Source organism: Melospiza melodia, chromosome Z (assembly GCF_035770615.1).
Source record: "Melospiza melodia melodia isolate bMelMel2 chromosome Z, bMelMel2.pri, whole genome shotgun sequence".
Classification (NCBI taxonomy): Eukaryota; Metazoa; Chordata; class Aves; order Passeriformes; family Passerellidae; genus Melospiza; species Melospiza melodia.
This window is the reverse complement of record NC_086226.1, coordinates 15,310,778-15,338,062: the sequence shown is the minus strand read 5'-3', so window position 1 is coordinate 15,338,062 and position 27,285 is coordinate 15,310,778. Positions and strand designations below refer to the sequence as shown.

At 39.0% G+C, this 27,285-nt stretch overlaps 1 protein-coding gene across 7 annotated transcripts in view; it reads left to right on the top strand.

Moving 5' to 3' along the window:
- Positions 1-27,285, top strand: part of TRPM3 (transient receptor potential cation channel subfamily M member 3) — a 416,081-nt gene that overhangs the window by 147,212 nt on the left and 241,584 nt on the right. For 3 of the 7 annotated variants that reach the window (XM_063180476.1, XM_063180479.1, XM_063180475.1), the window contains exon 1: positions 1,923-2,108. The exons of 3 other annotated variants lie outside the window; for them this stretch is intronic. In XM_063180476.1, the coding sequence (XP_063036546.1) occupies positions 2,019-2,108 (90 nt within the window). In that variant the 5' untranslated portion in view covers positions 1,923-2,018. Of the gene's footprint in view, positions 1-1,922; positions 2,109-27,285 lie in introns of those variants that run through there. One more of the 7 variants, XM_063180481.1, reaches the window with a different exon arrangement.

Genomic DNA, 27,285 nt, shown 5'->3' with positions numbered 1-27,285 from the left:
CAAGCCAGGGTCTTGAGTTTTTGTTTCTGATTTGAGTTCTTTTCTTTCTTTTAACTATGAACCCCAAAAGCTTAAGCACTATTACCTTTATAGCTGAACAAAGTTACCATGCTATACATCTTCCATGGTCTGTGCTATTTTAAGTCAGGATTATTTTTTTTCTACCTGTTTAATTCTGTCTCCTTTATACAGTCTTGGAAAAGCATTTGCAGATAATAATATTTACTTACTCAAGTTTAATTTCACTATCAACGCAAGGTTTTTTCCTCCTTTCATAAAAGAAATACATTCAGAACTCAAGATGTATTTAAATAGATATCGTTTTAACTAGCTGCCCAGTCACAACCAGAAATTCACCTGCACAAGTTTTGTCACTAAGTCATGTCTCCTGGTGTTCTACCCACTCCATTCTACAGACAACTCATGGTCTAGTCCCTGTACGTTTGAGGTTCCATAATGTTTCCATGTACAGTGGAGTGGAACAAGTGTGACCTCTTCTGGTGCACAGTCAGTCTTGCACTTTGCTCTTGAACTTTATATTCTGGGCAGAACATTTTTGAATCCAACACTGACATTGAACAAGAACCTTTATATAGTTCCTGAGAGGCTACAGTGAAGAGGAGCTGATTGGTACACCTATGTTCAAAAGAAACAGTAGTCTTCATCTCTTTGTGCCTCATTTGGACAATTATTCAGCTTTTCTGATTAATGTAGACACAATTCTAAGAATAAATTATAAATAGAGGTGAAATATATGTGCTTTATATTAAAAGGAAATATAAGGGGATTAAAAGGAAATGTGAAAATGGCAGATTAGTGAATCCTAGCTAAGTAAATTGAATGTCTATTTCCTAACCTCAGTTATGAGAGATTTAAACTTTACTGAGAAGCAGTAAAGTTTAAGATGGTGTTTTCATCCATAATCTAAGTAAAAACTGGTCATTACTGGCAACATGAAAAGTCACCATTGCTTTAAAGAATGTTTCTTTTACAGTTCCTAACTCTTCCTTCATGTAATCTTCATGCCCAAAAAAAAAAAAAAAAAAAAAAAAAAAGTTGGGGGAAAAAGGTATTTCTTCTTTGGCTGGAGAGCTGCTTGCCATTAAGAACATCTCCATTATCTGGGAAGGCCATTTACTGCCCCAAATGGACAAATGGAAACATATTTTGCCATACTTGAATTGCCCAAGCAATACTACTTCATGTGTTTTCATATCTTTGATAGAATTACTTAGTAAGCATATTCAATATTCAAACGAGCTGAATGGGTTTGGCTTTGTCTGAGGGGTTTTTGCCAGGATGTGCAGGTTAGCACTCATGCCCTTATAGTACAGGTTCTAACCACAGCCACTTGCCACTAGCACACCGACACTGTGCCAGATCAATTAAACGCTTCTTAGGGCCATTGTATCAGTAAATCAAGAGTGAATTTATTTATTTCACCCCCGCCTCGGTCGCTCTCTTTTCTGAGCCTTGGCCCCACCTCCCCTCATGCCGGTTTCCCTCTGCTCGCAATGCTCTGGGAAAGAGAGTGCAGGTACCCCTCCCTTGCTTTATTTGAATCCGCTTCCTGCTGCCCTGCTTCTGGCCCGTGAGGCGCATGAGAGGCAGGTGCCTCGGCGGCGAGCCTGGCCAGCCCTGCTGCTCCCGGAGGCGGGCGGGAGCGGCCGCTGGCGCTGCATCCCGGCGTTCATCCCGGCGTTCATCCCGGCGTTCATCCCGGTGTTCCTGCCGCCCCGCACCGCCCGGGGCACGCACGGAGCCCGCCGAGCCCGCGCAGTTGGCTGCTGCTCTATGCGGGCGGCTCGGCGGCTGCCGCTGCCCCCCCCGCGCCCAGCCCAGCCCAGCCCAGCCCAGCCCAGCCCAGCCCAGCCCCGCTCATCGCGAGCCAGCCCAGCCGAGCCCAGTCCGTGCCCTGCGGCGCTGCGAGCGGGGGATGCCCGCGCCCCGGAGCGCGGCTGCCGCGGTAGGCGCTGCCAGGGCTGCGGCGGATCGCCCGCTGGGATTTGCGGACAGTCATGAACCAGAGCGAGGCACCCCGGCCGCTCAACTGGACCATCCGGAAGCTGTGCCACGCCGCCTTCCTCCCCTCTGTCAGACTCCTTAAGGTACGGTGGGAGCCCGCTTTGCCTTCGGGAACCGGTGTCTGCCGCTGAGCACCTGCCTGGAGGGCTGCGGTCGCTGTTGCTGGAAAGTTAATTTAGAAATAGTCCCAACTTTACTATTAATTACCTTGCCTGCTGCCTTTAAAAGCCCTTGTGAGTACCTGAAGGTACCAATATTGTGCGTCTGTATTCTATTCAGTGTGTGTGCTTGCCCATAAAGGTCTGTGAAAGGGGTAAAAAGGGAAATAAGGGATGGTGGATATCATCTGTGCTTCAATTTGCTTTGTCTTATCAAGCTGTGAACTTCCAGGGATGAAGAAGGTGTCTGTTTCTAAGGCGTGTTCCTTTGTGAGCAGCCCTCCACTATCTGTTCCTTTGGGTTGCCTAGCCCCTAAGGCAGTACCTGAAGATCCAGTACCACTCTGACCAACTTGTAAGGGGAGCAATATGTGGGTGGAAAAAAATTATCTTGGTTTTCTAAAAGCTGTACATGAGAATAGGATCAGTTAAAGACTGGCAGTGCAAACAGCATCAGTGAAACTTTGGTTTTTTGTTTTTTTTTTTTTTTTTTTTTTTTTAATTTGTTTAAACTAAGTGTCACATCTTTGAAGGTGCTTTTATAAGAAGTGTTTTAAAATGCACTTTCCTAGGAAATAATTATTTTCTGTTTGAAAAAATGATTTGGGGTTATATAATGTGGAGGGCTCTTATTCTCAGCATGCAAAGAGCCATTACTACCATGTGCCCCACTGAAGCCGTTTTAGAGGTATTTGTAGCTGGAAAACAAAATCTCCTGAATCAACTTTTTGGTGACAAATAGGTTACATCAAACTGAAAAAATTAGGTTACATTAACCTGAAAAGTCTACTTAGTTCTTGGAATATCTTAACTGGATTGTACAATGACATGTTAAACAATAAACTCATTTCCCTATTGGCTTTGTTTTATAAAATGTTTTATTCATTATAATATTTATCTCATTTCATCATGGTGTTTGATAGTTTGGCATTGAAATTAACATGCAGCCAGGTAAAGCATGGCTAGTCTGACAGTGCATTAGATGGTAATGCTTGATATAACCGTTTGATTTTGTGTGAGTAGCTTGGAAATTAGGTCAGTTCTTACTACTGCAACATGCTTGAGCAGTAGTGTAGCATATGACATTGCACTTAGCAGACATATGTTGTATGTATAATTGTTGTATATATGATTCACAAGTGACCATGCTGTGTATCCTAGCAGGTACTTTTCACATCCTCAGGGGAAGGGGCTACAGTTGAAAAAATATTTCTATTTCCAAAACAGATGTATGGCTACTGGGGGGGTAAATTGTGAGCATCTCTAAAGAACAAAAGAAAGGTAAAACTTAGATTTCTAAAAAATCAAAGCATAACTAATATAGAACAGATCAGAAAGTGGTGTTGATTGTTTTGTAAAGGCTTTCCCCCCCAACCCCAGAAGCACTCATGAGAATATGCAAATTCCACAAGTCCTGTGTTTTTAGAACAACTAAATTTTGGCAAGGTGTGAGGACTCAGATGTGAGGAGTTTTACTGTCATTCTTAATACCAGTGGATCAGGGGCTGAGGGGGTGTAGTCTGCAGTATTTCTTCTTTGGCAGACGAATGTTGCCCCATGTGTATGGTTTCTCTTCATTGCTTATTAAGGATGAACGTTGTGATTCATTATTAAAAGAGCTGACTAAAAGGGATTTTCTGAAGCTACAGCTGTAACCCGTTAGGGAAAGATAGTGACTGGACCCTGCAGAGTTAAAAAGAGCAGGGAAAATAACCAGAGATAAGCAAGCTTTGCACAGAGGGTGTGTGAGGTGTGGGAAAGACCAGAGCAAAGAAGGTGGAACTCGCTCCTCTCTCAGCTCATGAGCAATGCTTGTTGGCTGGAGAGGGAATTGCTTACTTCAGCATCTTCAAGGCTTCCCCAAAAAAGCGTTAATTTTTGCTCCTTCTCTTTGTCTTTTATTATTTAATGTGTTTAAAGCAAATGACTGACATGAGAACAGGGACCCATTGTCTGAATTCCATCAGCCAACCCGAGGAAATTTTCCTGCCATCGAGGAAAGAGTGTAATAACAGCAGCATTTAATTACCAGATGAGTAGTATGAATATTTTACTGCATACAAAATATTCTTTCCTATTTCATGTTTTTCTTCCCAAAATAAAGAAGAAACTTTTCTTTTTCTTTTTCTAAATGAAAGGTGTTCCTCTAAATCCAAAAACATTGGAAAGGCAAGTGCAATAATCTAAGCTCATTGTTTTTAATTGCTCAGTTTCCGATTGGATTAAGTGGTCTTAAGGGCTAATGCAATATTGTTTCTAAGTAGGCATTCACTAGACCCTTTTCTATACAGCATTTTCTCTGCAGTCAATGCTCTCAATAACAAAATAAACTTTGCAAAGCCTCATATGTTATGGTAACATTTTTATTATGATATGCCTTGTCCATCATTGTACACTGTAAATTTAGTTAGAGAAAGAAAATGTAAACCACTATTTTGTCTTTTTAATTTCTGTACTCATTTTAGTCTATCAGAACAAAATTAAATGACCATTAACCTCCAAAATACGCTTCTTACTAAACTGTAAGACTGAGAGATAGCAGAGATTTCCTCTTTTACACACAAAATAATTCACTGTGACATTACCTGGACCTTCCTAATAAAGGGAATGAACTTTTGAATTACTTCCATGTTTTTTAATGAAAAGTAAAAAGTTCTTATCCTATGGATAAAATTTTGCATATAGCATCAGTGCTTTCATAGTGATGGAACTAAATAAACACTGAAATCTAGAACTTCATGGAGGCAAGGCTTTTTGTGTTGTCTTGCAATTTCTGTTTTGTAAATAGGTACTGAGAGGAGTTATTCAGCAGGTAGGTTAAGCTCTTGTTCCACCCTGTTGAAATGGACAAGCAGTGCTCAGTTGCATCAACTGATGTTGGATAGAGCTCTGGCCACAGTGGTCTCATTTAATTTAGACAAGCTCGATCTGTAGATGTGTCCAGTTTTTGCTCCTTTTGCTTTTTTTCCAGGCACATGTTCTGTTCTAACCCACTTCACTAATACCCTCATGTTCAGGTGTAGTTGTGCAATCCTGTTTTCCATTTTCTGACAGGTGCATGAGTTCCAGGATCTGGAACTCCGATCTGGAACCTCCGATACAGCACAGGAGCTGTGTTGGAAGTACAGATTGAAACAATTTATTGGAGAGGTTTTTTGCCCCTCGTGTCATTGGCTCATCCTTTGCTGCTCCTATTTTTTCCTCTAATGAGTTACTTCCTGTAGCACATTCCATGCTGGTATTTTTTGTAGTTGTTTCAATATGCTTAAAATACACTAACACGCTGCCTAATGTCTTCCTGTCTGGAGTAAGGACTAAGAAGTGCATTGAGCACATATGCAGAGAGGGTGGCTTTGTGCAGAACTGTCGTTCTCCTGAGATAATCAGGTTAGTTTTAAAAAACCCCGACATTTTAGAACAATGTTCTGGGTTCTTAAAAAATGGATGAATGACTGAATGAATGAATGAATGTCATCATGCTAAAGACTGCACTCAGAGGGCACTGTGCCCTAGGAGAGGCTGCAGATGTTGAACTTCTGCTTGAAACGGATATAATACCTGCCGTGCGACCAAGAAATGGGCAATATGCTCAAGTTAAATAAATAAATAAATAAATAAATAAGCTGAGAGTAGAAGAGAACTGAATAACAAAAGGTCAGCAATGCGCAATAAGCTTTAACACCACAGATTTATAGATGTGCAAGTGTAGAAATACTGTAAGAAATATTTGAAATGTAACTGATTACCCACCTTTTCTTCTTAAAAAGAGCAGTACATTTTTTTTACTTCTGGCTTGCATGTCAATAACTGGGCTTGTAAGGCAGGAAGTTTGGAAGGACCAGAGAAAAAGAAACAGAGTCAACCAGAAGAAGCACTGGGCAAAATGTTTTGTCTATTCTTCTCCAACATACAGCTTGGCAAAAATGCCACCTTAGCTCTACCAAATAAATAAGATTTACCTGACCTGAGTAGTAGTCTATGCTAGCTTCTGAACTAAGATTAAAGAGATCAGACATTAAAATTCAACAGTAAGCATCCCTCAGGAGGATTTGATGCATTTGTGGAAGCCCTTAAAATCAGACTGACACACAGGCATGGAGAAAGTATCAGTCAGTGTGACAAACTTTTTATAAATTCACTAATAGAAAAACTAGTCACACCTCTGTGTATGGTGGGATGCTGTGTATGGTATGAAATACAGATGAGTTTTATGCATGCATGTAAGTTTTATTTAGGAAGAAATTATTTGGTAAAATTCTGTTTTCCTGCCAGAAAGAACACAGTTGTATCTATCACCTTTGTAATACATGTTGCATATTTCTGATTCTCATTCACAGGTTTTCTGGGGTGTATTACTTGTCCTTAGAAGCACAAAAGCCATATTTCCAGCAAAGAGAAAGCTTCAGCGTTCCATTCTGTGCTCTGCTCCTTATGCCATCAGTTCCACCATTTAAGGATGGCAGGAAAGACACCTGCAGCTAAGGCATTGCTGTGTCTTTGCAGTCTCCCATTTTAATGTAAAAAATTCATTTTACACCCCAAATCAGGGGAGCAATGGTTGTTGCAATATAGCTTCAGAACGCCTTTGTGCAGGCGTGCTCGCCTTACCCTGCTTAGCTGCCAGCTGTGCCTCAAGTACTTCACATTCTATCACCCAGTAGTGGCAGAGTGGTGGGGACATTTCACAGCCCAGGTTGAAGAACTGATGATATGCCTTTTGGACGTTGCACATTCTCAAAAACTGCTTCTTTCTTGAAGTCGTGCTTTCCATCAGCAGCAAGTTGAGCTGATCCCTTTAATGTGGTAACCGGGCATGTTCATGTGTAAGGATTTTCTGACAGACTATGCCAGTTCATTTCTTCTAGAAGGAAATTAAATGTGGAAGTTGATAATTTTTTTTTCCATTTTACATAAAGTACTCTGTGGTTAATTCTTATGTGCAGTGTACATTTTTTATGCGATGCAGAGCAAGTCAGAGCTTGTTTGCTGTTTGCCTTATTGACTGAATCTTTTCCTTGAGCGTGACTTGGGCTGACGGCCACTGACTTGGAAGAGATGTAGCATTAAATCAGTTTCCACAACAAGGGATGTATTCCCAATTAGGAAAAAGTAAAGTGAGGGATAAAAACAAAGAGTGTAGCAGTGGAAGTCATGTTTCCGTGGAAAAACCTACATGTAAGAGGTAGACATATCAGTGCCATTTTGATGGCAGAGTCTGTAGTTTACTAATGTCATGTAAAGGAAAAAAATAGTTTTGATTTTCAAGTTGGAGAGGGCTCTGCAAATGCAAAGTTTCTTGTTTTAAACCAGAAAATTTTAGGGGATAAAACCACAAGATTTTTACTTCTAGGTATGTCACTACCATGTGAGTGCTTTAAAAAAAAAAAAAAAAAAAAAAAAAAAAAAGAAGTGATAGAAAAGATAATAGTAAATTTTTGGTCTTGATGCAGCAGCTATGATAGAAAAATACTTAGCTGTATAAAATGAGGATTCTGCAACTGGTACAGGTTTTTATCCTCCTGCACCTCAATATTATTCTGTGTTTTCCCTTAACCTAGCTTTCATTAGTGTCTCCATCTTAAACACTGCTGTGAGGTTTTGGCTTCCTCTGTGCACATGGCCACTGGGTTACAGTGACAAAGATGGGGTATCAGAGAACAACTCCAGGATTTTACATTTTTTTTTCTGCACAGAGGTGGTTTTGGCTTGATCTCTGCTTCTCATGAGGTCCAGCCTTTTCAGACTTGGAAAAGGTGGAAAATGGCACCATTTTCTGCTGGCCTTTATTTGATAATATGTGAAACATTGCAGTTAACCTGCTTATGAGAAAGCAGATGCAAGATTCCTAATTTGTGATTGTGTAAGAGATAATTTAAAGTAATTTCCAGAGAAATAAAAAAAAATTAAAAGTATTTTTGATGTATATTAATAAAACAGAAGAAAAAAGAGAACTTGTTCTGAGCACAGTGTTGTTTTAAAATAATTTTAAAATGTTACTAAGTGTAGAAATCATACGATCAAGAGATTACAGGTACAATGTGTTAGAAGAATCCTGTCCTAAGAGCATAAGATTTTAATGTTCTGCTATACTGTTCCTTATGTTTGGGAGGGTGCCATGTGAAAAATTCAGGGCACAAGACCATAAAGTGAAGTTGAGTGGTTTTATTCCACCTGAATTGCTAACAAGACTATGCTACAGTGTAAAAAGGAATGCCCTTGGGTCTCTCTGGAAATTTATGTCAAAGCTGGTAATAAAGCATGAATCAAAATCACTTCATCAAAAATATCTTTGATCCCCCAAATAGTATAATGACAAGAAACAGTTTGACAAAGTGCTTTTAACAGTGTTAATGAAGTTACTGAAGAAAATATCAGGACTCTATTATATAATTAGAAAAATCACCAGACTGACTTCTCATTAGTGAGAAGGTGATTGACTGAAAAACTTTTTTTCATTTACCTTTTTCTTCACCTGTTGCTTGTAAATGCAGACAGGAGAGATAGAAAATTAGTAATCAATCATAATTAAGAATTTAGGGAGGATCCATTATTTTGTTTCAGAAGGATGCCCTCTTTTTAACTTACTGGAGTATTAAATTGGTGTGGCATGTTGCCACTGAGTCTGTTGTAATGAAATATCACAGCTATTTTGCAGAGCAATGGCTGGATGTTCATCTTTGCATGGAGCTTAAAAGTGAGACCAAAACAAATGAAGAGATGAATTGCAGGGTAACCTGAGGACCTTTCACACTGACTTTCCTGTGATTGTATGTAGCATTTTCTTAGTGTTCTGAATAGCAGAAGGAATTTTACAAATACATTCCTATCCAACTTTTGTGTTCAGTACTTCAAATTATTAGGTAGTGTCTTATTCAGGAGATGAACAGGTTTAATGAACAGCATTTTTTCTGCAAATTGTGCACTCTTACATTAAAACTGTGAATATCTGCCCAACCCAGACATAATACTACATCTCTTCTCAGTTTTTTTCTCCCTGCATTTCTGCCCACCTCTCTGCTAGCCCTTTTCCTGAACTGCATTACTCAAAGAAGTTTTCAGATATCTATCTTAGCCTGTGCTCACAGAAGCAGTAGTGGTGCCAGGTTATGATGCCAATAATGGTGACAACAAAATTGCTACATGCAATCCAGCTTGATTGAGCCAGCCAAGGAAGAGGTCAGCTGTCTCTGGCTGAAGGATGGGTAAATCAGGTATCAAGATGGCCCAAAATGCTTGTTAGACAAGCAGAGCAGTAGTTAAAGGTATCCCTTTGGGTTTGGATGTGACTGCTTTAATTTTGTGCTGTCCTTGATACTGCTGGCTGCAAAGTGATACTTCTTGGAAGCCATGTACTTCTTTAAATTATTCAGTTCAAATCCAAAATTGTCTTAAATAAGAATATGGTGCCAATTTTTTAGAGGTCCTACACTTACCTTCTTCTACGAGACCAGGATAAATCGAGATATGTGTGAAAAGAGACATGATTATTCTACTCTGCCATCAGAACTGCTTCATCATGCATGATTTCTTATAGACATTTTTCTAAGTTCCTAAGCCCATAACCCACACAGGCAATCTTTTCAGCGATCCTATCTATGTCTCTGAGGCATCTGCCTGGATCTTTTTTGCTGCACTTGCAATCTATGATTTCTTGTTTTGTCCACTATGAGCAGAGGGGACGGATGTGGCAGCTTGTCCTGCTGAAAAATTCTTGTTTGCCGTGTTTGGAAATTGGCTAGTTTAATAGACACATGATATATGGTTCTTTGTAATCTTTCAATAAAGATTATTAGATTATTTATTCCACCACATCCCCCACAGAAGTAAGACTGAGAGTCCCTTGCTGCTCATCCTTTTCTCTCTTCCTCTGGGTGTCAGGTGTCTGACTGAAAAGACCAGCGTGGGTCTGTGAGACTCCTGCTCAGCCTTCCATTCTAATCCTGGCTCTGTGGACTGGGGAAGGGTTAACAAGGAAACACAGGGTATCACAACCCTCCTTCGTTTCAGTGTCCTGAAGAGACTCAATAACACTTCTGTTGAATTGCCTACAACATTTTGCTAATCTAGCTGACTTTACAAGAATGTGAGTTGACTAGCACCGATGACTTCAGGGAGTGTTTTGGGAGAGCACAGTCTCTTTCTATTTGCATAGCAGAAATACTCCTGTTTCTTTGTGTAGCAATAAAACTAATGCTTTCTAATGCCCACATTAGCAAAGAAATTTTAAACCTCTGTGTGGGGGACAACCAGAAGCACAGTACTTATTAAGACACTGAATTTCAAGCATGTGTGCTACCTTTATTATATACAAATGAGGAAATTCAATGTTTATGTGCATTTCTCTGGAATAAAAAGGTGATTTTGAGCCTTCTAACACAGTTGGAGGGTATTGGGGGCAGAATAAAAAAATGTTTTCAGAGATATCCTAGTGGGAAATTAAATGTGATCATCTTATTTTATCTTGATACATGCTGTTACTTAAGAATAATTGAAAGATAAAAAACTGATCTATCAAGACAAAAATATCTTGTGCGGTTCCTTATTAATGGTAACTGTGGGAGTTTTAGCTTGTTCAGAATGGGACTAGTAAATTGCTCAGAGGGGCTTTTTCCTCTTAGAATCTGATAACTGCTACTACTATCATATAAAATCTAAGGATGAGGTTATTTTCTTTTTGTTACTTTTATTTCCTAAGAAGTGCAAATTTTTGAATGTCTTATTCAACATTCAAAAATTCCTTACTAAGACATACCATGACTAAATGAATGTCTGTGGAGTTAGAGCAAATGATTGGAACTACTTTTCACTCAGTATTTTAGTCTGCTACAGATGTGAATACAATAGGAAGTCTTTAAGCAAGTACTGAAATGAGCAAATAGCTTGCACAAAATGACCTGGAAAATTTAGCATCTCAGCATCTCCATTTATCTATGTCCAACTCATCTGAAATCCATTTGTTTCAATGAAGACACACCCATTTTTTGGTGGTGTGACCCTTATTTGCCAGATAGCAGAGCTTGAAGCTTTAGGGGGAAACAGTTCAATAGTCCAGGATATGCATAAAGCACATTTTGTTATTTTGGTTCACGGCTGACTTTGTGGCAGTTTTTCTCTGCTGCAAATGCTTGTGTGGACAACCAATGCTGCAATTTTTTTCCATGTCAAATCCCATGCATACTTCTCTAAAAATAAATAAGGAGAGCAAACAGCTGAACCAAACTACTTAATATTATTAACTAAATATGAGTATCTGCCAAGAAGTGTAATATTTATTACAGTGGAATATTTAGTAAATAAATTGATTAGAAGCATAACATAGAAAAAAATTGCTTTTAAATTTTCTTTGAGAAAAAAATTATATGTTCACTATCCATGGCAATTCCAGCCCTTGGTTGCATTGATGTAATCAGAAAAATGAGACTTTATCACATTAAAACTGCGTAAATGGGGGAATATTGGCTCCTGGTGCTTTGGAAATGCATAGTGAAATTGCATTCCACCAAACAAACTCCTTTAGTTTGTTTGGTGGAATGCAATTTATTCAGTAGCAATGGGATCACTTTATGTGATGCTTCAAGCCTTGATAACTAGATTCTTTTTGACAGTCATCCCAAGCCCAATTCTACTGTTAGCACATGGTAGTAAATGCTCTTTTGAAATGCAGATGTTATTTCATGTCAGGAAGGATTTCTCTCCAGTGGTGGTTTAAGCTTGGCTGATGTGGGTGTTAACCCTAATTCACAATTATTTCCTTGGCCTTGGACAAAACAAGGTTAATACTGCAACACAGGCTGAACTCAGATGGTATGAGTCTCTTCTCCCATAGCATTTCTACCATAATGGTGTTGAAAGCAATGGATGTGTGTGAATACTCTAAAAAATCTGTGTGCCAATGAAAAATCCCAGTTTGGAAGCATGTATTGTGTATCATCATGAGTAAGGCTACCATTAATATCCTCAAAGTTGCTGTATAGTGCCTTATTTTTGTGTTCTTGGAATTGATATCCCTTGAATGTAGACTGATTTTGCAGAAACTGCTGAGCCAACATACTCTGGAAGTAACAGTTCCAATTAGCAATAGCAGCCTGTTATCTTGTTTCCTAAAGCTGAAGAAATTGAAATTGATGAAATGAGGAGCTCCATGGGTCTGTACAATGGGTCTGTATTAAAACCATTCCACTAAAATTTCAGCTCTTTGTGGGTTTCCTGTTGTGTGCTTCCACAAGGCAATAGGTTATGCTCCTGAATTTTTCCTTTGATACATTTCTCAGAAACTCAAATCAACTGTCATTAAAACACTTGCTTCCTGCTGTGAGGACTTTCAGCTTTTCACTGGGAGGCCACAGGCAACAAAACATGACACACTTGTTTCAATGTTAATAATAAAAAAAAAAAAACCCACACAAAAAAAGCCCCAAGTAAGTTTCAGTCAGGGATGAGGTACTGATAACTCATTTGTGCAGCTGATTTGTGATCTGAATACTCTGTGAAGACATAAATGCTAAAACACATTATGCTTAAAGCTGTGATTATTAATATATCCCACCTCTTTGGATAGCATACATATTAGCAGATCTCTGTTCACTTAGGTTTTTTTAATTCCATTCATAGACCATGCATAGAAGTGGGTTATTTAAAAAATAAAAAAATTGAAGTAGGTTGACAACAGAAATATTGACAAGACTTTATAAACAAAATAAAGCAGATGAAAATAGAGAAGTTTAAATTAAAGAAATTTCTTTGGATTTCATGTACAATATAAAATACAAATACGTTTTAGAATGTTATATCTCTAATATCAGTTTGTTGCAGAAAGTTTATCTAATCAAGTTAATCCTTTCACTGGCTGCTGTTTGCTGTCTGCTTCCTGATCTCATTCTGGAGAGAGCAGATTAATAATTCCTGATTTGTGCTAAAATTATTTGCGCTAAATTGTGTACTTGGAATCATAAAATTACGGAATATCTGGAATTGGAAGGGACCTATAAAGATCATCAGGCCATTCACTCCAAAACTCTCGGTCCTCGCAGAACTTTTTAAACTAAATAGTATGACTTAACCAGTTGAACTTTGACAGACTCGGTGCCCTGACTGCTTCCCTATGGAGCAGTGACCAACCACCCTCTGGGCGAAGAACCTATTCCTGTCCCATCTGCGCTTCCTCTGAGGAAGCTTCGGTCCCTTTCCTTGTGTCCTGTCACTGTTTACCAGAGAGAAGAGATCAGCCATTCTTCCTCTGCTGCCCTCTTCGAGGTGGCTGTGGCTGTAACAGGGTCACCCCTCAGCCCCTCTTCTTCAAACTGTACAAACCCAGTAACCTTACCTGCTCTTCCTCAGTCTTGTCTTGAGGGATCTTGCCAGATCTCTTGCTGTGGGGGTGCTCTCCACCCTCTCATCTACAATTTGTATGTACAATCAAGATAATAATTTCTTAGATGCAGAGTCCAGCACTTGTTCAACTTAATGTGATTGCCCACCCCTCTGATCTGTCCAGAGCTCTCTCTAAGGCCCCTCTATCCTCAAGGGAGTTCACAGTTTCTCCTAGTTTAGTGTGGTAGGCAAAATGACTGAATTTACATTCAGCTGCTGCATCTAGATCATTTATACAAACATTAAAACATTACCTGACTTCCCATTTGCTATTTTACTTTCAATACTTGAAAGAGTGGTGGAGACGAGTTCATGGTGAACAGCAACACTGAAGAGGAGGCAGCAGCATGCTGTTTCAGCAAAGTTGCATCTTGCACTCTGTTAGGGCTGTGGAGAGCAGGGGTCAAGGGAAGTGATGGAATCTAAAAGATTCTATTTCTCTAGGATATTATGAAGTAATGCCATCTCTCTATTTGTGAGAACATATCTGAGGGCTGTGTCCAGTTTTGGGGTGCCCAGAACAGGAGGCAGCATATGGACTTTCTGAAGTTGAGTCTGATGAAGATCACTAAACTTGTCAGGGAGTTTAACACAAGACATGCAAAAAAAGCACTTGGTTTGTTCAACTATAGGAAAGGAAGGTAGAGAGGAAATAATATTTCTGCCTTTATATACCTAGAAGGAGGGTCCAGAGGAGATGAAGCCAGAGTTTTTTCCAGGATGCTGAGGATCAGGACAAGAGTGATGGGAACAAGCTGTTATCACAAGCATGGCTAAGAACTAAAACAGGTTTTGTGGACCTGAGCAGCCAGATCTAACTGGAGAAATCTTGCGATTTGTGCCTTCCTGATTTGATTTTTCACTCAAACTTTTTTTTGAGTCTTCAAAATGGAGCAAAGGCTGTTAATCTTCCAAGAACATATCTGGGTGTCTGTTCTGTTTTAAAATGTAGACAAAGATACATTTTTAAACACTAAAGCAGTGCAGAACAGTACTGCAATTGTGAGGCTGTTATCACAGAAGCTTCTTGAATTCAGGAGTTGTCAGAAGAATCTTCTGAAGTTATCCTCAGTGCTTGGTGGCAGCAGATACATCAAGGAGGAAAGGTGGCAAACTTGGTATGTATTCTGTAGATGTGAAGCAGAGTGGTTTCTAGGTACACATTACATTGCAGTTATGTTCTAGAGTTGATTTTGCAGCAATGTCTTTGCAGCTGAGTGTCTCACAAATTTGTTGGGATGACTGTTTGTACCACGATTGAAGAAAGTGATTTGCAGCAACCAACAGCTTTCACAAAGTTCAGACAGCTGCTGTGTCTCTGGCTCTTACACAGGTTAGCAGTTGAGCTAGCAATTTTTATCAGCCTCATGCTGTCAAGCTGTTTGTTTTCTGTGACCTACTTAATTTAATTTGAATATTTACTTGTTTTGCACAGCAATGCACAGTGAGGCTATCCATCATTTCTTTAGCAGGACTTCTTTAGATTCTTTATGAGTGAGTCTAAGACACCACTCATAGCTATTGTAGAAGAAGCATCCCTAAGGATCCTGAGGCAGGGTTTTATCTTCAGGCTCCATCTATCTCCTTCCCAGAGGGAAGCAGGAGGAGGATCCTGATTGTCAGTTAACCACAAGGTTTTGCTGCTGCAATCACGGCAGCAAGGGTGATAGGAAAATGGTGTGCAGGATGACAAAGAGCAAAGGTTCTGGGATCTCACTGGTGTTTTAGATCTCATTTGGATGTTTCTGCTGCCTACCACAGAGACAATGGTTGATGTTGGCTGATGTTGGTTGATGTGGAACACAGATGGGTGGAAACTGAAAGGCCACAAAGCTCTGAGAGGCAGCTCTGGCAGAGGCCTCAGGCTCTGGGTCAGATTGTCCCCAGTCATCTCAATATCAATGGCCTCATTCCAGCCCTAGCTGTGATGGGCTCGCTCCCCCACATTAGTGTACACAGTCAGCTTCAGGATCTGGATAGTGATTGGGGCAATCAGAGCTCAAGGCCTTGGATGAATCCTTGCATGGGGATGCAAAAGTGATCAGACTTATTTATTGTTTATTTGGAGGTGGGAGGAACAGAGCGCCAAGGGGAGCTGTGGAAGACTTCCTAGTCTCACTTGAATCATTCTAAGTGGTAAAAGAACTATAAGCATTTGAGGAATCTGAATGGTACATTAGTTCCCTGCTATCTTTCCCATTTTGTTTAAGTGGACAATTTAAATACCTTTATTTCTACATATTTGTACATATTGTACATTTATACTTGGTTAAAGCATACTTCACGGAATAAAACTGTTTTAAAACCTGAGCTCTATTTTCCTTAGTCTTCAATTAAGAAAAATATTCAGGAGAAATATTTTTTTGGTTAAATATTACCCCTTGCAGAGTGCACTGATATGACCAAATTTTCAGGGTAAACTACTAAGCAGCCAACTACTAAGCCACTGCTTCCTTCTCAAAAATCTGCACAGTGTTTGAAGCATTAATCAAGGTATTAATATGGAAAATAGAAGCAAAAGTATTTCTAGTGAAATTAGGTGTGAAATTAGGAATTCAATATTTTTCTTCACTTTTAACCTCACAGTTGCTTTTTCAAAGGAAAACATGAATGATACCTCTCTGAGAAGCTGGGGAATTATTTCTTCAGTATTGATACTGGTAATCATACCCATCAATTGCTTTTTGTAGTGCAGTTTTTTTTTTAATTTACTGGTGCTACACATTCATCATCTGAACTAGCTTTCTTTTAAGCCTACTATGCATTACTAAACCAGTGCTGTGGAAGTGTCACTCAGCTCCAACTGAGTGGAATGCTCATCATACATCTCCTTGTAGATTGTGCCTCATGGTGCTTTAGAGTGATTGTGGGTACAATCTGAAGCAGGGCATACAGTGTAGGAAATCACAGCTGTAGCTATCAATCCTGTCTTGTAAGGATATGTGAAATAAAATATGTGTCCACCAAAGGTCTGTTTGTTCAGTGCAGGGAACAAAAAATCTTCAGAAGTCCCCAACTTGCTAATAGTTCTGTACTGAGATACTGAAACTCAGACCTCCTGACCCAAGATGGTTTCAAATGCTCTGGAAGAATTATCTTCCTTCCATTTTCCCACCAATTGGTCAAAGATTGCTTTCTCTTTCTTCTTCTCTCCTTGAAAGATGCACTAGTGCCTAAGTGAAAGCAAAGTAGTATCAACACACGGTTGCTTCCTCTGAGGGATCTGGGAGGATCCTTCTGAAGTACTGAAGTAGTGACACCTGCATTTTCCCCAAAGCTAGAAGATCTAGTTAGATAATCCCATTTTTGAAGCGTGGAAATTTAATCCCCTGTTAAGATTATGCAGCTCTATCCATCTAAATGAGATATGAGTTATTCACCAATTACTCACCAGGCCTTGGGCCTTGATGATGCTTTGAGCTCTGCTTTTTCTTCCCTTTAGGGCATGGCAAAGGGTTTTGTGAAGATTTGTGTTAGCTTAATACAGCCTGATTCTAGTGACGGTGGGGGAAGCCACAGAGGTCGTTTCTGAGAGAAGCTCCTCAAAGCTTCTACTGTGTCTGGCAGAGCCAGTCCCTGAAGGCTCTGGCATTGGACATATTGCTAATTGGCCCAATTAGAGAAGTTGGTGACACCTCTGTGAAGACATATTTCAGAAGAATAAAAGCTGCATGCATGCCCTGTTCCCAGGGAGTATGGAGGTGCGGGGTCTGGGGCTGTTCTGGGCCCAGGAGCAGCCATGGAGTTGGCACCAGGAGTGGCTGGGTCCATGCGGCCGTGTCAGCACGGCTCACAGTGAACTCTGCCTGCTTACCTCTTTTAGCGAGCATGCAGGCAGAAGGGCAGAGGTGGCTGCAGCAGCTCCTTCTTTTTGGCACCCCACATGAAGAGAGGTGTGGAATGGTGCCAGCACTGCGGTGGCTGGTACCCCGTGTGCTGCCAGTGGGGCCCATGTGGCTGAGAGAGAGGGGCATAATGAGAAATTCCCTGATACAGAGCCCAGGCGAGATCAACCTTTCAGCGCTGCAAAACCCTACGAGAACTTTTCAATTGACAAAACTTGAGAACAAACAAACCTACAGACAACAATTTTCTTCCAAGCCAGAGAAAAGGAAACGTGAGGACACATGAGGAGAACAACACGGCAACACTAAGGTTGCAGTGAACGGAGGGAGGGAGAGGAGGTGCTTCAAACATCACAGTTGAAATTCTTCTACAAGCTGTGGTGAGGACTTTAATACAACAGTTTTCCTGTAATTCATGAAGTGCATGGGATGCAGAGATCTTACTTGCAGCCCACAAGAACAAGTGCTCACACTGGAGCAGGTGCATGCTAAAAAGCTGTAGTCCAGTAGGAAACCCAAACAGAGAAAGCAGACCCTTGCTTCCAGAGATAGAAAAAGAGGACCCTCGCTTCCAAACTAGAGCAGCTTATACTTAAAAGACTACACCCCATAAACTAAAATGACCCATGCCATGTAGTTTGTCTTTTGCCCGGGGGAGGGACTCACATTAGAGCAGGCTGGGCAGGATTGCTGCTCATGAAAATTAGCACCACGCTGGAAAAGTTCACAGAAAACTGTCTCCCATGGGAAGGATCCCATGGCATAGTAGAAGAGATTCCTCTCCCAAAGCAAACTGAGGAATAATTTCAGATTAAAAACTGACCAAAACTCCCACACCCTGTCTCCCTCGGCTGTTGGTGGGAAGGGAGGAGGGGCTGGAGGGAAGAAAAATGTGTTTAAAAGGGTTATTTCAGTTCTCATTATCCTCTTTTAATTCTGTTAATAAATTTTCTTTATACCATTTAAATTTGAGCCTATTTTGCCCTTAAAGTGTTTCTTCCCAATCCTCATCTCAACTCATGAGCCGTTTGATTTTCTTTCCCCTTTCTCTGCTCAACTGTAGCAGAGGAGAATGAGTGAATGGTATATTGTGGGTGCCTGTCTTTTAGCCAGTGTGAAACCAAGACAAGTTTGGAAATGTTTTAATTAAAAATAATTGAGAGAAATGTGGATATCTACAATCTACTGAAGGTCAGATTGTATGATTTTGGAATGGCTTTGAATTATTTAAATATAATAGGAACAGATCTCATTTTTCTTCTCAAAATATTTTCTCAACAGGAGCTGGAAACAAAAACTCATTGCATTGAATAACGTTTACTCTGTATTTGGATAAAAAGAGAGAGAAATTATATCTTTCTTAGTAAATATGTGGTCTGTTGTGTGATAAATTATATCAGTTGTGATACAATTCAAATTTAAAACAAAATACTTGGATTCTTAATTAACTTAATATTTTGATCATTTATCATGACTTAATATGATGTACTCTGTTATTATTCCGATTTCCAATTGTTGTTTAAGAAATATTGTATTCATCTCAATATTTTATAAACCCATGTTTGGATTTGTACTCAGGAAAAGCAGTGGGAACCTAGGGGAGTAGCTTCTCAGTTTGTGATGCTTTCATGTTGTATGAGCCGACTAATCTGAGATTGATTAATTGACTGAGACACAGTTCTGGGGAAGAAGGTAGGCAGCATTAATGATTCAAATGTAATTCTACAAGTTCTGAGCCAGTGAGCTGAACCAGTACTTCAATATAGAGTTAGATGCACTGTGTAGGTTTTTCTGATGGAACATAGAAATATAAGGTTCAGCTCATTCATCTAATCACTAAGAACCCACATCTGTGTCTCAGGCAAATACACTTTTTGGCACATTACCTATCTAATTTGGAGTGAGTAAACATTTCTCAGCTTTGAAGTATCTGTATTTCATTGATAAGAAAGCTTACCTAATCACCTGCATATTTCAGCCCAGACCTAATGCTTTGTTGTGACAGAATGCATGGTTCACACAAATACAAATATTTTTTCTTTTTTCAGATTGTTATTAATTTTTTTGAATGTTAATAGGCAAAGGTGATAAACATAAGTTACTCTTTCCAATGCCATGCAAAATAAAGATACAAATAAAATACCATGTAAGTATAATATAAGTATATATAAGTATTAGTATATTAACACTAATAATATGCCTCTAGCTAAAAAATTAATTTTCAGATACAGCTACTTTAATTTTTTTTAAATGTGAAAAATAACTACACAATTATGAAGCCTTGATTAAACTAGATTTTTTGTCAGAATGCAAAAACTATATGGCTACAAATAATAGTCTGCCTGTTTTTAATCCTTGCAGCAATCACACAAAAATACATATATCTGAGATGAATAAAACAATATAACATATTTATCATGCTCAGTATCTGTGCAGAAGCAAACAAAAGATATAAACAAATGAGCTTAAGTGAAACACTAATTTTTGTTTAATCGTGTAATTGCTGCAATCAGATGCCTGATAAAGGAAAAAGAATTTAAAAAAAATGTTATCATGCTCTTCTGAATAACTCTTTGTTTGGAAATCATTATATCACCTCAAGAAACGTGATAATTACCTGTTATTGAATATTTGCTCTTTCAAACATCCTCCAAATTCTGAGTCCTGATTTTACTGAGGTGCATGTACAGCCAGCATAGAAACCTAGTTTATTAGAAAACATGAATTGTTTGCAGTTGCAATCTTGGCTGATTTTGACTTTTGTGGTATGATGTCATCTTATTGTAATTTATAGTCCTTAAAGCTGACTGGAACCATATAATGGCAAAATAGAAATTGGGAGAAAATAGGCCCATAATTCTGCCTCTGTCCTTTCATAGAATTTTGATTACTTCTACCTATGGCACAAACATCTTGCTATTGTGCTCGGATACGAACACATAAAATTAATTAGGTTGTAGAAAAATGAATGGTTCTTTAAAAATAAAATCCCTGGGCAGTTTCAGGGCTAACACCACAATAAGTCAGGGTTTTTGGTTTGTGGTTTTTTGTTATGTTTTCTCTAATAGATAATGTATTCTATAACCTGATCTATTAATTGATTTTCTCTGGGTCTTGTAGATAACACAAGTTGTTACATACTCAGTTGTCTAAATTTTCATAAGGTTAAGTCATGCAGATGTGTTTTTTTCCTTTTATTTGTTCTTAATATATTGTTATGGAGATAAAGCTGTCTTTTTTCAGGATGGTATTGGTAGTCTGATGCATTTGTGTGGTATCCTCAGATGTGGATATATCTGGCAATATTTCAGATTCTGTGGAATTCTACTCCAGATCCTACAGAGATGATCAGAGGAGGTGCTTATACAGACTATGCTGAGGTCACACTCAAATACTGCTAATATTTCAGTCTCTATGACTGGATGAGACAGGGATTCATTAGATGTAGTCTAATTTTGTAGAATTTATTTGGTCTATTTTTGTGTACTTATCAGCAAATAATTTATGACCAACTGAAAAAAATTACTTTGAGCCACTAGTGAAAATCTTTTCTCTCACAGGTCTGCTATGTGTTATTTTACAGCAAACATGTGACAGAAATATGCCATTTTAGTGCACTTACAACCATTCTTATCCTTTTCGTGCTTTAAAGTATATTTAACATTGGGTTTGCTTCAGTTGCGATTGTTGCTTGCGTGAAACTAGTGAGAACAAGGCAGCTTCCATTTTTTTTATGACAAAAAAATCTGGTTTTGAGAGTAATGCAATATTTTCACTTCCCTTTTCATAGAATCATAGAATTGTTAAGGTTGGAAAAGACCTTTAAGATCATCAAGTCCAACCAGTGACCCAGCACCATTACAATGTTCAACAGCAGATCATGTCCTCAAGTGCCGTATCTCCAAAGTTTTTGAACACTTCCAGGATGATGATTCCACCATTTCCCTGGCAGTCCATTCCAATGTTTTATATTCCTTTATGTGATTTCCCCCCCCCCCCCCCCAGCTATATAATCTAAACCTCTCCTGGTAGAAGTTGAGGCCATTTCTTCTTGTCCTGTCTTTTGTAACCTGGGAGAAGAGACCTAAACTCACAGCAAAGTCCTTTCAGGTAGTTGTAGAGAGTGATAAATCCCTCCCCTCCACCCCCCTCTTTTGTCCAGGCTAAATACCCCCATTTCCCTCGGCCACTCACAGGACCTGTGCTCTGGACCCTTCACCTGCTCTCTTGCCCTTGGTCCTGCACCTCAGGAAGGGCCATGAAGGGCCCAAAACTGAGCACAGCACTCGAGGTGTGGCCTCACAGGGGCTGAGCACAGGGGGACAATCACTGCCCTGCTCCTTTTGGTCACACTGTTGCTGATGCACACCAGGATGCTGCTGCTTTTCTGCTCACCTGGCCCAGCTGGCTCATGTTCAGCTGCTGCCAACCAGCACCCCCAGGTCCTTTCCCACTGGGCACCTTTCCAGCCACTCTGACCCAGTTCTGTAGCACAGCATGAGGTTGTTGTCACTCTAGGACAGGACCCAGCACTTTGCCTTATTGAAACTCATTCAATTGGCCTCATCCTGTCCAGATCCCTCTGCAGAGCCTTTCTACCCTCTAGCAGATGAATGCTAGGACTCAATTTCCTGCCATATGCAAACTTGCCACACCAGGGTGCACTCGGTGCCCTTGTCCAGGTCCTCTCGTCAAAAAAGGATATTAAACAAAGCTAGCCCCAATACTGAGCCCTGGGGAGCACCAATCTGGAGAATATTTGACTACATCTAGTCCAAATACAGTGTTACTGATCTTAACTGGCAAGGTTTGTAGGCTTTGGTTGCTCTTGTACCTTATGTGTGGGCATCTGCGCTTCTGCTCAGATCAGCTGGCTGATTGCTGTTCTGGAGGCTGACAATGGTTCCAGTTCATTGGGATGCCTACAGCATATGAAGATACAGTTGACTTCTTTGTTATCACCTTATGGAGTATCATGAGACATTGCTTGAAGAAACCCTTTTTTGTTTGATTATCTTACCTAAAACCCTACAATGTGAGGATTTAGAGCATCCATTGACAGTTGACTTCTGCCTTCATTATAAGAATGTAAATCTCTGCAAATCCAAAAATTTCCTTTATACAGAACATTTGCTTTCGTGTGAAATGGTTTACTCTTATAGAGCATCTTTTCCGACTGAGTGATTTGTCTTTTCAGGTTACATGCACTTTGTTGCACATTCCCAGTTTGCATATTTTTCCTGTAAGCCCTGTAAATTAGGCATTCCTGCTTGTCTGCTCTGCAACATGAGATTTATAAGGCTGATTTTTTGTCTTTGCCATGACATTTCTATTTACAATAGAAATGTAGAAAGTGATTTCTTCAGATCATATTTTCTTCTGTGAAACTTAAGTTTTTTGACTTTGATTTCCATGTATTCACATTTGATTATGAAGCCAGCATTAGGTTGTCTTATGGACATACATCATATGATGAGCCACCATATTTAAATAGAAAATACTTAATTGCTTCTTTTACACATGAAGTGTATGTTCTGTTTATATTTTATGGTCTTTTGTCTTGGTTTAGAATGGGAGGAAATGCAGGCAATAGATGCAAAGCTTTTTGTGTAACTGACAGTCTGTTGAACCACTGAGAAGTTGGACACACCTCTGTGAAACAAGCACAAAGCATTTTATCTACATGTCTCTGCAACAGATCAACAGGATGTTTTCTGCAAGAATAAAAAGGGAAATAACAGGAATAGATTTTGTAAAGTGGCAGGATTTAGTTAAAAACCCAGTGCTTTGAACTGGGCTTTGAACTTCCCTCCTTATCCAGTACTCAGCACTGAAATACTCTAGGAATTTCTGCATTTCTTGAGCCTTGAAATTGTTCGGGTTGTGCACAACATCCATTAGATTGCCACCAACAGCAATAATATTCCACCAAATACATTCTTTGCATGTCTGATTATGTAAATGAAATATATTCCCATGGCTGTGTACGTAATTGACTAAGAAAATATTTTGTGATCCTTGCCTGAAAATGTCTGTATTTTAATGATGTGTTTTGATCTCGGGCTTTTGCATTCCTTATCTTTCTCCTTGAGCAGAAGTAGTCAAAAATTATGTTGAAGGGGTCAGTAAACACATTTCTATCATTACGTTTATTTTTTCATTGTGTCAGTACCACTCATCAGTCCTTGCTTAAGTTTTGATCTGACTTTTAAATGCTTCTGAAAACATAAATCCTGGTAGGCCATGCTGTTCACGGTCTCGCATCAGTTTTACACAGTTAGCAAATCAAAACCACTTGATGCTGCCGTTTGTATACAGTGCAGCTTCATAATAAATACATTTAAACTTTAAACCAGAGAACTTTTCTTCCTTCATCTGCTTTATTTTGAGTACAAAAGGTGGACATACACCTCTGTATACAAATAAATTGTGCAGTTTACCTATATGTAAGTTCAATACTTAAATGCAATTCATCCTCTACATGTTTATCAGTAGTGAAAGTGTCCTACAAAGACTGGATAAGTAATCAGGTCCAGATGCTCTCTCTGTCTTTAAATCATCTTAAATTGTGGCCGGCAGGAGGATCAACAGCGGTGCTCATATAGACAAGTAAGCATGTGGCAGATGTTAAGATGTTAAGACACCAGTGGTTGAAAACCTCATGGACACAAGTAATTGTTTCAAAGGGAGAGAAGTAGAGTGACAGGTGTATCTACAACAATGCCTTTATTTTGCCTTTATTTCCATACAGCTTGCAGTGATTATTATTTTCTTTTTGATACGAGTTTTTGCCTTTGAAACTATTCCCTTCTTTCTCTTCTATTCTCAGTAAATGTTTTGGTGTAAAAAAACCTAAAAAAACCTGTTCACTAAATCCATGTGAATTGCACGAGCCATTTACAAATACAGATCAATGTTTCTTCACTGTGTTGCTGTGGCTTTTTATGTTCCTGTGCCCCTTTTGAAAAAATGTAGCCTTAGGGCCTTAGATCCCCTAAAGAAACCTGAAGATGATCAGCATGGGGTTTTTATCCTGACTGGGTGGAGAAATTACACTATAGCCTAGTTGTAGAAAATACAGACAAGATCGGTTTCTCTTCTGTGTCTATGAGTGAACTACATAACTAGGAAGGAAGTATGAGAATGCAGATGCAGTTTTCTGTCTAATGTTAGAAAAATGAGATTTCTGTAAATCTTGATTAACTGGTAGGGAAGATGCTGGCCGCTGGTAAATGCTGCTTCTTTCTTTTATTTGTCCCCCATCCTCCCCCACCATATCTCCCTAGAAAGGAGAATTTAGAGCCTTCCTTAGTCCATTTCTGTCCTTGAAGAGTGAGGGGAGACATCTGCCTAAAAACCCAGTAAGTGCTGGGCAAGAGAGGGAGTGACTAGGGGCACTATTGTAGTGCATACCCAGGAGTGCCAGAAACCTGAATACTTTGGGAATTCTGTAAGTTTTGAAGGCTGAGGTTTGCAGGCAGGCATCCAAATGCAGTTTGACATGCTAGGTGATTTTTACAAACATTGGTATTGTAAAAATGCATGAAAACTACAACTCAGCAGGATGTTGTGATGGGCATTGTGCAAACATAATATATGAATGAGTCCTAAATTATTGCAGTGAAGGTGCCAAGAAAGAAACAGATGCAGAAATTGGGTGTTTGTATAACCCATACTCCAAGCTGTAATACACAGAGCAGAGTAGCTGAAACCCTGCTGCTTTCCTTACTTGTCTAAAAAGAGCTGGTGATTTCTGGTTCTCCAGGGCAGCTTTAAACTGTATGTGGTTATTGTGAAACTTGGTACTGTCTACAGAAATTATTCACTTGAAAGTACCATTGCCGGGGTTATCTAAAAATAATGGCATTGTGCATTCATTTTAATATAATACAATACTTAAACTATATTTAATGCTCACTGTATTATTACTGGTCCAACTTTAACAGTTGTAGCTGTTATTATGCTGCTACATTTTGTTAAAATATTTATTAAAATATGAATCAAAACATTTTGTTTATTATCTCATCTGTCCAGTGATGCTGTCTTTCTGTATTTCAAATCCTCTAAGTATGAACTCACAAAGAAGCTCTTAATCTTGGTGGTGTGGAAGTGAATTTGTCCTCATCCACAAGATAATAATAATGTAAGGATCTTTGCCACATGATTTAACTGACTTCTTTTCAGAATATAGATTTTTAATATTGAGCTAATCTTTGTTGTTGTAATCTATGTTGTGTCTATTGTTGTAATCTATGTTGTGTCTATGGACTGTAGAAAAAAAGACAAATGTTTTCAGAACAATCTGCTATTTTAACTTGTTTGGTGTCTGCCCCTCCAGTCTTGCCTGGTGAAAGCTTTTGTCTTTAAATCCTGTCAAACTTCAGTTAATGTTGGTGTTTATGGGAGTTAGATATCATGTGAATACTCTTTTTGATAAGAAAGTGTAAGGTGTTTTCTATTGTCATCTTTCGAGAGTAGCTACTCTTGAAAGTGCATGACGAAGTTACAGAATCGCTGGATGCTAGTAGAAAGACTCATTCCTCAGCAAGGACATCATCTGGAAGTAAAAAGTAAAAGTAAAATTTTCACCTACTGGAAGATGGATTATTATTGTGTGTCTTTTCTGAAGAGGAAAAAAATAATCGTTTTGTAATATCTTGAAGTCTTTATAAATTTGTAGCAATGACTTTGAAAAGTAACTACAGTGATAGAGTGGAGAGGTGTTATCCCTGAATTTCACTGTGTTACCTCATGAGAACATTCATATGTATATATACACATAATATTTGAATATCATCTTATCAAATAACTAGAAATTAAGATTTCAAGATTACATGTTTTGTGTGTGCAGAATGTGTAGAACAGGATTTAAGATACAGCTTAAGTGAGGGATACTTAAAGAAGTGTATTGAAATTATGATTAATTTTTTTCATTCAATAGGTAGTTAATGGCTTCATTTCTAGGTGATTTTTACAAACATTGATATTGTAAAATGCATGAAAACTACAGCTGAGCAGGATGTTGCAATGGGCATTTTACAAACATAATATATGAATCTAGTAATCATTTCTTTGAGATCAAACATAGGCTAGAACAGCATTCCTAGCTCTCAGCTAAGGAAAACTCTGTGAAACATCTGTATTCATTGAACCAATATCTCTTTATAAGGTCATCTGTGGCCTTCTGAATTATAGTAGTCCTTAACCAAAAATCATCTGTTGCCTTCCCACAAGATTTGCCAGTTCTTCTTTACATCTACTGAGTTGCTTAGATCTCATTTATGTTTATAATAAACCAGACAGGAAATAGTTATCCTTCATTCATGTGTGTTTACTATGCAGAAACAAAGGAGCATGAAAGTGTCATAATGTACCCATATCAAATTCAAACACAGCAAGTAGATATGCTTCAAGCACAGCTTCAAACACAACAAGCAGCAAAGCCCTCAGAATATCAGCATTGTCCCCAGAAAATATTATCAGTGAATTAAAATCACTGGGAATATCTCCAACAGACTGTAGAGATTCTTCAGAGTTGTTAGAATCCTAGTTTTTGCTTTCCTACACTGGAATGCGGCTGACTTGACCAGATACAATAAGCAAGATAAAACAAACTGAAAGCACTTTCATCCTTCTGAGGGTTTTTTCTCCATTGTCATTGCTCTAGTTAAATAATAAAACACAGTACTGCATTCTCAGAGTGGGAAAGTCTGGCTCATCCATCACATTTCTGCTACTACGACGGTTTACTGCCCTTCCACATCATACCTATATTTGTGGAGATTTTATCACTGCTGCACATGCCAGGAGCTCTGTTGGCAGGTTTTGTGAAGCAGCCTCCTTTTTAACACAGCCTTCTTAGAAATGAACTGTGACTTCCTCTAGGG